This window comes from Eptesicus fuscus, chromosome 10 (genome assembly GCF_027574615.1).
Source record: "Eptesicus fuscus isolate TK198812 chromosome 10, DD_ASM_mEF_20220401, whole genome shotgun sequence".
NCBI classification, from domain to species: Eukaryota; Metazoa; Chordata; class Mammalia; order Chiroptera; family Vespertilionidae; genus Eptesicus; species Eptesicus fuscus.
The window spans coordinates 87716526-87731191 of NC_072482.1; the positions used below are offsets into that span (position 1 = coordinate 87716526).

Sequence of the window (14666 nt, forward strand, 5' to 3'; positions counted from 1 at the left end):
GTTACCTAGAGAAATAGAATCAATATGCCATATGCCATATATATATAGGACAAGATGCTCTCTCACTTCAAGCAGAGAGATAGCGAATTTGCCCTTTCTCCATCTTTTTGTTCTATTCAGTTCCTCCACAAATTGGATGATGCTCATCCATGATGGAGAGAGCCATCTGCTTTACTCAGTTCACCAATTCAAATGCTAATCTCATCAGGAAACACCTTTAGACATGTCCAGAAATAACATTTTTGCCTGCTTGGCATCTTTTAGCCAATAAAGTCGACACATAAAATTAACCAACACAATAAGCTTTATAAAATTCATAATTTCTTATAATTACGTTTGTCATTCTAATATGAACTCTTCTACCCAATTCTGCAGTCCTAACTTTGTATTCTTGTCTTTAAGAGGGACCCCCGAGTTGTATCAATTTTAGGCCCACAAAACCTGCATTAGTGTTCTCCTCATTTGATTATTTTTCTTCTCACTCAGTTTAGATTCCAGGGTCCAACATCATACTCCTCCTTTGCAAAGACACTAACACCACTGCCTTCTCTCCATTTCTCTAGTAAAACTCCAGCTAAGATTAAGCACAACTAAACACCTACTCAGCACCTGCACATAAATAACTGAACTGGTCCACAGGAAAACACAACACTGGTGCCGACTAGACTCACTTTAAATTCAGAACCATCCATTCCAATGATCTCAAAGCCACTGAGCAATCTTAACGCAGTTCTTCCAATGTGTGCTTTTCACTCTCTGAAACAATCATGCCACAGCATGCTCTCTTTTTTCAAACCTCCTACCTCTCCCCTTGTCCACATCTTCACTCTCAGCTGCCTCATATTTCATTGATAAAATAGATACTACCACACAAGACTTGCTTTATTTCTTCATCAGTAAATTTCAAACATGTGCCCCCTTTCTTAATGGTCAAAGTGTCTTTACTCCTATTACAAATCAAACTCTCCACTTAATTCTGGATCCGTCCTGTCTTTCTTGCATCACCATTTATCCCTTTCTACTTGAGTATCCCCATCATCACACTAACTCTAATATCTCCTACCTTTAAAAAAGAAAGAGGGGGAAATGGAGACAGAGAGAGTGACAGAGAGACAGACAAAGAGAGACTTCCCAACTATTTCTCTGCTCCCCTACATAGCAGATCATCTAAAAAAATTGTTTCTATAGCCATTCTATAGCCAACCCAGCACACACACATGCACACACACTCTCCACATTAGACCACTTCTCACCACCTTCACCATTGTTGAAATCGAAGCCACCATCATTTATCAATTGATACCATCCTTAAACCTATATCCAGTTCTTCAAATAGCAGCAAGATCAATATTTAAAAATAATCAGAGAGGTTAAGTCCTCTCTGATTCTTCTGAAGGCTTCCCATCACACCTACAATAACATTGAAATCCTTTACCTTGAAAGGACTTTTATGACCTGGCATTTTTCTCTCTGGTTTCATCTCCTTCTTCTTTCTATCTCATTCACAGTGCTCTAAAAAGAATCTTTTGTTTTCCAACTTACATGTATCCAGCACTGTAAAAATGTATTTAATTTCATCACTGAATGCTAGGTGCTTTACTACATCTTACGGATATGACAATGAGACTCAGAGCATACTCAGGTGACTTGCCAAAGATCACATACTTCCCAGGTAAGTCCAGGACCCACCCATGATTCTTCCTCCAAATTGTCTGCTCTTTAAAAAAGTTTTTCCCTACTATAAATTCTGAAGTCCAGTTTCCCTAGGTAGGATAATTTCTTAGATCACTCCACTGCAAGTACCACAGAGAGAAAGGCAGCTAGCTGGTGATGTTTGTCTCCCACCAGGTAAGTCTCACCCAAGAGCCGTGTGAGCCCAGGAGTGCAGTCCTTATTATCCATTCTTTACAGAAGTGAAAACTGAGATGCTAGGAGGACAAGTATTTGGCCTTAGGTCAGAAAGCTAGTAATTTGCTGAGCTGGAATATTATATTTCCAGCTCTATTATTTTCTTAAACAATCTATTAAAATGACCTTGACGATCTTTATTCTATAAAGATTTTTGACTGGAGAGCTGACTCTCCAGTTTCACAGTTCAGTTTTTGGCTGTTGTTCAAAATATTGTTCTAAAGTACTTTGCAAAGCTTGAGCAATATTTTTCTCTAAGAAGACAGGAAGGTATGTGCCATGCCCATTGAACAAGAACTAATGACATGGTTAAGAAGGGAGAAAAAAAGGATATCATTTCTATATCAATTTTGGCTCTTACACATTAATACCAAACAGTGACCTTTAAAATGAGGAAAGTACCAGCTTAGCATTGTGAATTGACAAGGATCTTGGAAATGAGGAATTAAGGTTGGCCAGAGATACAATTCTGTGGGTACATGCCTGAGTAAAAGGCAACTAAAAATAACAAGAAAGCAACTGGTGAACATTTTCCCTTTCACTCTATCTATACCAGAGGTATATTAGAATTTGTAAAAAATAGAGAAAATACTAAACAATTTCTAATAGAGCCTTTAGGTAGCCAATGATATCATAGTGGCCAGTCTTAGGGAACAGCTGTTCAGGGCAACTTTTGAGTTTAAATACATTTGTCCTTAAATATAAGTTAAAAGTTAAGTTTTCATAAGTCATGTCATTGCATAGAGTTTAGATATAAGCAACAACTTGTTGGTCACTGAATGTCTGGTTTGTACTGTCCTTCCATGCAAATGTAGGTTGCATAATTTAGTCAGGTAGGCTTTCAAGAGACTGTTCCGGAAAGGACAAATGTTACCAGCTCCTGACTGTTTTCAGTTCACTTCTGCCACATATACCAGGGTAACCCCCCAATTGCACTTCCTCCCCTCCCTCCCTCCCTCCCTCCCTCCCTCCCTCCCTCCCTCCCTCCCTCCCTCTCTCCCTCCCTTCCTCCCTCCCTCCCTCCCTCCTTCCCTCTTTCTTTCTTTCTTTCTTTCTTTCTTTCTTTCTTCCTTTCTTTCTTCCTTTCTTTCTTCCTTTCTCTTTTTCTTTTGCTTCCCTTTGCTCTCTTCTATCAATGCCTTAGATTCCAGTTACTGTACTTTTTTATAGTATAACTCAGGTACTAGTGATTGAGAAGACAAAGGGACAAAGAATGCAGCAGTGTCAGGGGCCATACCTCTTGGCGGTCTTGTGATAAATGAGATTGTTTATAATCCATACTATTGCCAGTTTGATATACAACTGACATTACTAGTTGTGATGCCATTCTGGCCATTACTAACAAAAAATTTATGGCTACATTTTAAGGCACTCAGATAATCAGCAACTGAAAGGCTTTGATACACTTGCTAAGGACAGTGAGGTTGTTCGAAGGTCAAGCATGACACTTAAAAATGAAATCCAGGACACAGAGATGGAGCTGGTTTTGTTCACATCCAGTTCCATCCAGGCCCTAAGCGAGGAGCCACACCAATGAGAAGCAGAGAGCAGATGGAGATGTCACCTGTTGGGGGCTGCAGCAGTCGAAGTCACAGGGCACTGGAGACAGTCTGTGAGCCACAGCACCTGCGCCTCCCTCTGGAAGCACTACATGTTCCCAACATGAAACCCTCTTAGCCAGGAAGAGGGGGGCCTTTGCAGGGAGTTTGCACCTTGAATTTGACAGAGTACTGATCCCAAAGTGACTGATTGCACCTAGTGTAACCGGAAAGAGATCGTTTCCAACCAGAAGAGGCTGTGCTAGATCAATTCCCACCATCTCTAACCCACACACTTGAGGGATGGAACACTGGAGTAAGATGTGGTCAGTTATAGGAAGTAAAGAAAGTGTCATTTTTAAATTTTATCTTAAACAATATATTTGGGATTTAAACAAATATCAATTTGAAGGTGACAGCACTCATTTGTATTAGTAATTAAAAAAACATTCTATTACTTTCTTTTCATGCCTTTTCAGCAAGGCAGATGAGTCAATCAAATCACTGATCTAATTAAAGGCAAAAATGTATTTTGTGATAAATGAATATATTGGAATTCATATTTGTGCTTAACAGCAGGAAAAGCAACAAGCATATTTTATAATAGACCAGTAACATAGCATTACACGAAGTTCATTTAAAAAAGCATTATTCAACTCGTTATGGAAATAATGACTTTAGAGGCCTCATGTAAATTTCCACTTTCCCAGGCTGTTCCTGCCCCTTGCAGACCCCTCCATCTCTCTGGCTTGACATCTGGCTTCCTCCCCACCAATAATGTGCATCAGATACAATCAACTTAAAGTACAAGGAAATCATCACCATGACTTCAGAGTCACATCACTCTTGGACCAAAAATAATTACCAATTTCATCGTCTACTTTATTCATCAGACTTGCTTATGAGTAACTCACAAATCTAAAAATCACTTCCACACTCAAAGGACAAAGATTTAGAAGACAGTTTTATAAATTAAAGAAGAGGCATTTCTTTTGGAGATGCCTTGAATATTTGATTTCTCTAAAGATTGGAATGGCTTTATTTTGTTAGTGTGGAACAAACAGTTTAGCATTAATTACATACTGCCTCGCATTGTTGTCGAATTTATTCACTATGACAACCCTGGCAAAGAGCAAACTCTCTGAGGGCTGAACAGCTGGTCCTACACTTCCCTGTTCTGCTTTTCGGCAATGAGCAGAGTGGTAGGCACCTAATAGTGCTAAATGCATACTTATTGCATGATTGAAAGGGTATATTGAATTTAAACTCTATTAACATAGATTAAGAGTATAGTCAAGAATTTTTATGTGAAAAAATATAAGCATATAATTAGATGCAATTTAGGACCTCATAAGAGCATGGTGAAAAATAAATCAGACAGACAATCGACTCTAAAGTTAGTGCTCATTTCTGCTGCCAAGAGCTTTAAAAGTACGGATCAAACAGCAATCTACACTGTAAAAGTGACACAGTTCTTATCTATTAAGTTCGACATTCACTATTAAGAAGGTTTTTGTCTTTAGTTGTAAAACCAACTGAATGATTTTAGACTTTTTATGTAGACTAAACAAAGACTTTTAAAGAAAATTCACTGTAGAAAGAAAAATACCTGTTGTGGGCCCTCACTTTCCTCAGGGTTGGAAGATTCCACCAAGTTGCAGCAATTAAACTTGCTCTGTGTTACCTTAGGACTATGAAACAGTGTCTGCCCTTAACAGTATCATTTTGGATCAGTGGTTTTTCCCTGCAAAAATCTAAGCCATGTCTGTCTTTTGTGTACTCCCTATATTAATATTGTCTTCTCCGCAGCATCCATTTAATTAAGATAGAATCAAGGATTTCTGCTTAACCCTTGCCTAAGAGCTAAGAGGCTGACAGGCAGTGGCACAAAGGGGCGAATCTTTAAAGAACCTCTGGAAAAACTCCAGTTGGTTCCTGTGGTTGGAGTCCCCCCATTCTTAGCAATGATGCATCTCTGGGCAGGCTAACCCTTGTCTACCAGACACGCATCTGCACTCTTTGTCAGTCAGTTCTCATTACTTGGAATTCCCTCTGGGCAACTAAATCCTACTCATCCTACAATCCAGCTCATGTACCATCTCTTCTAGGAAGTCTTCCCTCACTAGGTTTCCCTTAGTTGATATCCATTATCCTTATAGTCTGTTTCCTCATGTGTAAAATGAGGAAAATAACAGTGCCTACAGCATGAGGTTGTTGTGAGGATTAAAAGGCTTAATTCATGTAAAGATGCTAGGAACATAGTAATTTTAGCCAATAGTTTAGTAATTGTTACTTATTACAAAACATTTAAGATTTAAAAGCCCTTTGTTTAATGCTTTATTTGCTTGCTTGCTTATTTATACATCTTGTCTCCTTAAGAGAGGGGGCGGGGTAACGCGGGTGCATGGGTGGAGAGCACCTCTTGTTCTTCACGTGCGGGTAGGTCTGTTTAGGATGCACTCTGGGGAGCGTACAGAGAACCTAAGGCCAAGTTCCCATAGACACAATGACCAGGGATCCACAAGACTGGAAACAAGTGATGTTTTAATCTTTATATTAAAACCTGTTCTCTCACCTGACTCGCAATTCCCAGGCAGAGAAACAGATCAGGGTGGTTTGTGATTTACCATCATTGCAATATGGGCACCCAACTGAAACACTTTCCTGGAACAGCCCTACTTTTAGCCACGCAGTAGAAGAAGAGGGTTTGAACACAGCCTTGGTGATCTTCTGCAGCTGAGAGAGCTTGGTTTTCCAGGAGAGTGACTGCCTCAGTCCCTGAAATGAGGACACTTCTTGCAAAGGTGAATGCTAACACCAGGCAAACCCCTGGACTCATATTCCTTGTACAATTTTGAGGCTTTTATAACACAGGGATTAGCTGAGTTTCTAATTAGACTGGGGTTCATGGAGTGGGTGAAAGATTCATTCATTTTCTTTTAATAAATATATATTTTAACATCAAACAATCCCTTCGATGATCATTGAATGCTCTAGCAAGATGCAGGGCCACCTTGAGTCACAGAGCAATGAGATTTGATCCCTTGAGTGATAACTACCTTTCAGCATTGTCCTAGGTGCTGGGGAAAAAGCAGTGAAGGAATGAGACAAAATCATGGCTCTCATGATGCTTGTTTCCTAGTGAGGAGAGATACACATCAAATAAAAATTGCTAACATTTCAGGTTGTGGTAGGTTCTATGGAGAAAATGAAAGATGGCCAAGGGAATAAAGAATGTAGGTGCGGGCATGCACTACGTATGGAGTAGTCAGGGGAGAGTCTTTTGACGAGATAACATTGGACAGAAACTGGAAGGAAGTCACAGGACAAGCCCTGGAGAATTATGGGAAAAGAACTTCGTAGGCATAGGAGACCACAGATGCAAAGGCCCTGATGGAGGGGCAGGTTTTGTCTGTCTGATGTACAATGGGGCAGGATGAGAAGGGAAAAGAGACAGGAGATGAGGCCAGATTGACAGTGGAGCCAGATCACAAAGGGCCTGGGAAGGCACCAGAAGGACTTTGGCTTTTACTTTAAGTACGTCAAGACCCACTGACAAGGTGCGAGCAGAGGAATTACATTCTGGCTGCTGTGAGAGAAACGGAATGGAGAGGGGAAGGCTGGGAGCAGGAAGGAGGACTGGCAGGGACTGCCGATCACCAAGTGATAGTTGCCTGTCCTTTCTTACTTCAGGAATAGCATCCTGATTTTCGGGTGGCAGCAATGTACCCAGCTGAAATCTCTATTTCCTGCTCCTCCCTTACAACTGAACGTAGTCAGGTGACCATCGTTTGGCCAAAGACCTCTAAGAAGAGGATTGAGGCATTTTTGGAACACTGTTTAAAAAGAACCCACTGCCGAAACCGGTTTGGCTCAGTGGATAGAGCGTCGGCCTGCGGACTCAAGGGTCCCAGGTTCAATTCTGGTCAAGGGTATGTACCTTGGTTGCGGGCACATCCCTAGTAGGGGGTGTGCAAGAGGCAGCTGATCGATGTTTCTAACTCTCTATCCCTCTCTCTTACTCTCTGTAAAAAAATCAATAAAATATATTTAAAAAAATAATAAAAAAAATAAAAAGAACCCACGCTGCTGGGAGGAAGTTTTCTTTCCCTCTTTTGCTTTCCCCAGTTGCCAGCTGGAACATAAACATAACGGCTGGAACTCCCAGGGCCACCTTGAATCGTGAGGTGACCTTTACAATGGAAGCCACATGCTGGGTAGAACAAAACGCTCCAATAGGTCCCTGATGGGAGCTGGAGATGGCTCATGAACCCTGGATTGCCTATTTCTGGACTTGTTTGCACTCTCGTTTCGTTTAAGCCATTGTTATTTTGAGTTTCGGGTCAGGGCACAAGCCTGGGTTTCGGGCTTGATCCCCAGTGGGGGCGCATGCAGGAGGCAACCTACCCATATGTCTCTCTCTCCCTCTCACTTCCTCTCTCTCTAGAATCAATGAAAAAAATAAATAAAAACATCATATCCTAGGGTGAGGATAAAAAAAAAAGCCAACTTTTATTCCCATACTTTTATTTTGAGATGTTTGTTTCCTTTCTTCTTTTTATAACCTCATGCTTGCTCAGATTTCTGTCCTCAGGAGAATGACTGGGAGGTTTCTCCGTGCATTCTGTGAGAGAAGTCTCTAGACCTGGGGGTGGTCCAGGTGAGCCCAGAGGATCTTGCACATCATTTTCTAATGAAAAACACGCACATTATGGGGCCAGGCCTCAGTACAGGTCCAATTTGCCAAAGGTGGTCTTAAAATATTATGGAAATTGCTTTGATCCTCCCATATTGTAGCCCCTCTTCATTAACTCAAAAATTATTAATGGGGAGCCTTTTCTGGCTACTCAGTGTTTTAATTCACATTAATGAGCAATGACTGATTGGCTTACTTCCCTCAGGGGCGTTCACATTTCTATAATGTGTGTTCATCTAAATCTCTGATTCAGGCAATAAATGTGAGACACATCATTAGGATTTTCGGTGAGAAAGTGGGCTAGGGCAACATAAAACGGGGAAGTAGAATTTGTGTGCCTGCACTTGTGGATATGGGCGTGACCCTGCCCACTTCACTTATAAGTCTCTGCAGCTTGCTGTCTATGTGTCTCTTCACCGCTTTCAAATCAGGAACCAGAGATACTCACACATGGGTTTTGGTTCAACCAAATTATTCTTCAATTGTAAGCTTTTGACCTCAGGGTCCTATTCCTTAATTTTCCATGGAAAACGTTTCAGCTACCCGACTTTACAAAGGTTTTCAGGCCAGTCCTGGAGTTATAGGGGTCCCTGGCTCCTGGTTCTTTCAATCTGGCTGTCAGCTACTGGAGTGTACAGTACAGAGTGAGTAGGGAGAGAGAGATGACAGTCATCAAAAGCTGAGGTTTCCGTTTCTCACTGTGGCCTGGGCTAAATGAGTTATAGCTCATCCTCTAACCACCCTGCAATCGTGAGACAAAAGGGCCCTGGCTGGGTGACAGTTCTGTGTAGTGGTTAGTACAGTGAGCTGCAGGTCTGAACGCAGCTCCCAACCGGATGGCTCTGGTGGCCTTGGGCAAGCCACTCCAGCCTCAGGGGTTACAGCTTCAGTATAGAGCAGTCAGCGATCCCTACCCAAAGCGTGGCTGCCGAGGGCCGCCTTTTCCTGCATCCCCCATCCCCATCAGCTGAGCTGTATTTGAAGCTGCCTTTCCGCCCAGGTCCAGGAGTTTCCTCCCCGTGGAGGGAAGGGAGGCAGCGATGAAGTGGGAGGGGAGGGTCTTTCCCCTTTGCATCCGCTAGCAGCACGACCTCCTAGAGTCTCTCCGCACCCCGCACCCTTGTGTCTCTCCGGGTCGCTACCGTGGACGAGTGAGTAGCCGCAGCAGGAGGATCGAGCGAGAAGGAAGCTGTTTTCTGCTCCGGGAGTCCCGGCGAAAGCCTGGCCCTGTGCGGCGCGTTGAAATCCAATTTACACCACTTGCTCTTTCACCATCGCAGCCAAGTCTTGGAGTCTCTGTCCCAGCCCCTTTCGCCGGCCGCTGGTGAACAGTGCGGGACGCCGAGGGAGAACCACGCTCCCGAAATGAAACGCACAGTCCGAGGAGCCGTGCTCCTTCCTGCCCGCGACTGTGGACGAGAGGGAAGTCCGCGGGGCCCCCAAGAGGTCGCTGGTGGCGCAGGAACCGAGGCCAGATCGCAGAGAGAGGGGGAAGGAGCAAACACCCAGAAACTTTCTTCCTTGTTGCGAATAATCGCCGCGCCCCCCGCCCCTCCCCAGGCCGAGGCGGTAACGTGACACCGGAGAGAAAGCCGGAGCCCCGAGTGGAGAGGGAGGGAGGGCGGAGGGAGGAGAGAGGGCTGCGGAGCGCCGGAGGGGGAGAGGGGAGGAGGAGGAGGAGGAAAACCCCTGTCAAAGGAGGTGGAGCGAGGGGCTGGTGTCCGCCTCTCGTTCCTCCCTGCCGTTTTTTTTTTTTTTTTTTTCAGAGGAGCCTGAACCGGGACAAAACACGCCGAGACCGACAGACACAAAGCCGGGGGGTCCACGCTGGCGCTGGAGGCGAGCCCCGGCGGCCGCGAGCGAGCCCGAGGCGCGGCGGGACACGGGGCGCGGGGGCGCTAGCGGGCCGGGCGCGGGCAGTGCCCCCGAGCCGGGGCCGGGCACCTCGGCCGCTCGGGCCGCGGCGGCGGGGACCATGCCGAGCAAAGTCTCCTGAGCCCGGCAACTTCGGCCCCTCCCCGCCCCCACCCGGGCTGCCCTCCGCGCGGCCCTGCCCATGTGCAGCCGGCCGGCCGGGCTCTGCTCCCCGCAGGCGGATGGGTGACCTTTTCCCGGCGCGGGCAGACTGTGCGCGGCGGCGGAGCAGGCGATGAAGAAGAAGCAGCAGCATCCCGGCGGCGGCGCGGATCCCTGGCCCCATGGGGCCCCCGCGGGGGGCGCCCCTCCCTGCCTGGGCAGCTGGAAGCGCTGGGTCTCCCAGCTCCCTTTCCTGCGCTTCTCCCTCCGGGACTACGGCTTCTGCATGGCCACCCTGCTGGTCTTCTGCCTGGGCTCCCTCTTCTATCAGCTCAGCGGGGGCCCCCCTCGCTTCCTGCTCGACCTGCGGCAGTATTTGGGTAAGGAACCGAGGCGGGCGCGAGGGTCGCCCGGCCGCGCGAAGTTGTGCGAGGGTGGGGGGTAAAGGGAGGGGGAACTGGGGACGCGCCGGGGACTTTGGATGATTCTTCCCCGCCCGCCCCCCGCGAGGCTGACCAGGTGGGACCCGCGAGGCTGTCCAGGTGGGACCCGCGAGGCTGTCCAGGTGGGACCCGCGAGGCTGACCAGGTGGGACCCGCGAGGCTGTCCAGGTGGGACCCGCGAGGCTGTCCAGGTGGGACCCGCGAGGCTGTCCAGGTGGGACGCACGGGGGCATGGGCGCTGCGGCCCGGGGCGTCCGCGCTCTCCCGCGCGGCCGGCCGTGTGGGGTGGCGGGCGGGCAGGTACCCCGGGGTGCCCCGGGGTGGGGCGCTGCATACCTTCCCACGCCTCCGCCACCACATCAGGGGCGGAGTGCAGGCGCGTGTTTGTGGGTGTGTACCAGCGAGTGTGTATTCCGTCCTGGCAGTGCGGGGAGACGCGAGGGGAAGGAGCAGCCCTTCCCGGGCGTTGTGGTGACAGAATCCCGTCCTGATCATAGCTCGGTCCTCCAGGTGGTGCGGGTGGGTTTGGCTCCAGGTGGTGGGGTTCTGCGAATCCCGCCCGCAAATTCTTCTCCGGCCGCTGGCCTGGGTGCCCCGGGGGCAGTCTCAGGCTCAGAGCTGTCCCTGAACCGGCTGGTCCTTGGGCAGCCCCTCCTCACCCCGTGGCCCGCAGCGACTGGGACGTGGGGAGCGAGCTGTGCCCCGAGGTCTGGGCCGTCCGAGGGCGCGGGTCAGCCAGGCCAGCGGTGTCGATCTGATCCGCTGAGCCCTGTGTTTCAAGCCCAACGTGTGTGTGTGTGTGTGTGCGTGTGTGTGTGTGTGTGTGTGTGTGTGTGCACTTGGTTTATCAGGAGGGAGGCTGTCTATTTTTTAGCAGAGGTGAGGAAGGGGGTGTGCAAAGAGAGAAAAGAGCGGCTCCAGAGAGAGGGCGTGACCCGCAGCGCCCCGTCCCGCGCGGACCAGGGGCAACGCTGGCTGAGCGCTGTGGCCCAGGCTGGGTGCACATCTCTCCCCGGTCTGTGGCCAGAGAGGCTGGCGGGGGAAGCGGGGCGAGGCTGGTAGGGCCCCGGCTTCTCGCAGACCTGCACGGTGATAAACCCGAGCCACCCGCAAACATCTGGCATCTGCCGGACGCGAGCGAGTGCGCAAGGGGAAAACGGTAATGGGCCGAAGGACTCCGGCTCCCACACTCATCCACCAAAGTCACTTGGTCGCCGAAGCCACTTGTCTGGATAGGGCACCGTTTTTTGAAGGAAAAAAGAACACACACACACCACTTCAGCAAAGTGACAGGTGTTAGAGCTTTTTGAAATGTAAAGGCAGATAAAAGAAAGCTCTTTCCATGTGGAGAAGCTCAGCTATTCCATTTCAGTAGACACTTTGGGGAGCTATGGTTTTGCAAGATGCTTTAGGGAAAATTCAAGGAAAATATTGTCCAAATAGATTTCCAGAGTACAGTCTTGAGCATCTGGTTTTTTAGAGGATTTGGGGTAATACACACTTTTATTAGGGAGTCAAACCACTTCTTTCCCAGAGTTCTGTATTTTGGAGTTTCATAGAGTCATAGGCTCACAGACACCTGCTAGTGCTACAAAGGTTATATTTTTGCCAACAACAATCACAGTTAACCGGCTTTGGGAAGGAACTGTGCTTGTAGCTGAGGGGTCTTCCTCCGTGTAAAATCTGATAATGAATTCAATTACAAGTTCCTTTTAAGCAAAATGTGGAGGCCAATGGTATAGGGCAGTGGTCGGCAAACTCATTAGTCAACAGAGCCAAATATCAACAGTACAACGACTGAAATTTCTCTTGAGAGCCGAAAACCGACTTCTGCGCATGGGCCTCGAAGTTGCAATCGCACTGTACGTGCGCGCCCGCACATGGTATTTTGTGGAAGAGCCACACTCAAGGGGCCAAAGAGCCGCATGTGGCTCGCGAGCCGCAGTTTGCCGACCACCGGTATAGGGAAAATACAGAGGATGGGGAAGGAAGACATCTGTGTTTAGTGCCCTGGAGAGCACTTTTGGGCAGGGTGCTCAAACTTCCTAGGCCTCAGGTTTTTTAGGTAACATTAGGGGCTGGACTAGATTGTCTCACACCACTCAGCTCCTCACGTGTTATGGTTCTGATATGCCTGTTGGGGATGGACAAATCTGGGAGGAGGAAGGAACAAAGGCACCATTGATGGTATAATCAGGAAACTTCAATATTGATCACATTATCCCTTTGTAAGTCAAACCCACGTGATATCTAGAATGTAGTGCCTTCATCATATATTTCATAAAGTGAGTCCTGATAAGTTTGGGCTCAGTTGGTAGAAGGGTGAATCCACAGCATTCCCTCAGGGGAAGAATTGAAGGATTGAACATTACTCTTATTAGAACTGGCCACTAAATTTCTGACTAACTTATGGGTTAAAAATATGACATCAACGAGAACTAAATATATTGATGGCCTGGGCCAAATTTGGTCCTTGTTGTTTTGTTATGTAAATATAATGCTTTTTTGGAAAAGTGGGTTTCGGCTCTTTAAGAGGGTATAAAATATAGCCTTAACAATATAAGGCCAAAGTATCTGAAGAATTAGTTTCCCCTTGTTTCCTCACTGACTTGCGAAAGGACACATACAGCAAGTAAGGCAAGACCTGAACCCAAATCTGTCTGATTCAGGTACTCACTTTATAGCACTATGAGCAGTTTGATAAAATAGAAATACAGCCAAAATGCAAGTGGGAATCTAAAGAGCTGACTGCCGAAAATGGTCATATTTATTTGCATAATTTCACTTTTCTTTTCTTGATATTTTTACTAAGTATGTTGAGGGGCCAGCAGAAGAGAAATAACTCAAGCAGCTGGTCTGCTTAAACTCCACCTTCCAGTATTAGTCTCCATGATGCTGCCATGTACTCGGGAGCTTGACACCCAGAGCCTCACAACTAGAGGTGATGTGAAATGGAATCATAAATTCTCTCTCTCTCTCTCTCTCTCTCTCTCTCTCTCTCTCTCAGTTATTCTTTGTTTAGGCTCATGGTTCTCAGTGTGTGGTCCCTGGGCCTGCATCATCATCACCTGGAAGCTCCTTACAAATGCACATCCTCAGGTCTCCTCCCAGACCCAGGGAATGAAAGAGTCTGGGGGTGGGACCCAGCAATCTGGGTTTTAGCAAATCTTCCAGATGATTCTGATGCCAGTTCAAGTTTGAGAACTGTTGTTTTAGAGTAAAATATTGCTTTCAAGAAGTTTCCTATGCATTTGAGAAGAAGAGGGGAGATGAGAGAGATTTATAAATTATTTTAAAGGTGATGTACATGGTTTCATTTTTAAAAAAATTTCAACTTTTAAAAATGCATCTGCTTTGCTGCCTAAGCCCCATTGTTTCAAGGAAAGGACTGGCCAACAGCTGCAGCCAGCTCCAGCTGGCTTTAGACTTTCTAAGGTTGGGGTGAAGCAGGGCAACCAGAAAGTGCAGTGCGAGGAAGGGAAGGAGAGGAGACAATAATGATGCTTTCTTTTCCTGCAGGAGCCGGGGTCAGACAGCTCCTTCTTTCTAGTCAGTTTGGGAAAAGGCGAAGTCTATTCTCCTTAAAGATACTTTCTGCTGCAACAAATTGGAAAAATGGAAAGAAAGTTAGGGGGAATAAAATTATGCAGGGATAACTATTGTCCTGACTTCTTCCTACTTGAAATGGGTGGAGAGAAGAGAACACAATCACTGGGGTGAATAGACAAAGATAGCAAATTGCTATACTTAACCCTTTGCACTCGCTTGCTTTTTCTCGATTCCTGCTACCGATGCTAACCGTGTCGATCACACTCGACATCCGAGTGCAAAAGGTTAAACTTGGAGACCAAAGTCTTTTCAATTCATTGAAATCATTTCATTTTTTAAAAAGCAGTATTCAGACTGTGATTTGCTATGGAAAACAAACAAAAAATATAATCTCCCCCAGAAATTAGGTTATGCTGCAGCCTCTGCCAGTAGCCTCATTACTTATGAGCTGTGGAAATATCAAAAACTTGGAATAACACTCGTTACATTGATGTAAACAGAATATGCCAGATGGCT

General features: G+C 46.6%; 1 protein-coding gene across 2 annotated transcripts in view; it reads left to right on the plus strand.

The window, feature by feature from the left end:
- Nucleotides 1-9928: 9928 nt before the first annotated feature.
- UST (uronyl 2-sulfotransferase) overlaps nt 9929-14666 on the plus strand; it is a 262562-nt gene continuing 257824 nt past the window's right edge. For both annotated transcript variants that reach the window (XM_054721950.1, XM_054721951.1), the window contains exon 1: nt 9929-10538. In XM_054721950.1, the coding sequence (XP_054577925.1) occupies nt 10292-10538 (247 nt within the window). In that variant the 5' untranslated portion in view covers nt 9929-10291. The remainder of the gene's footprint in view (nt 10539-14666) is intronic.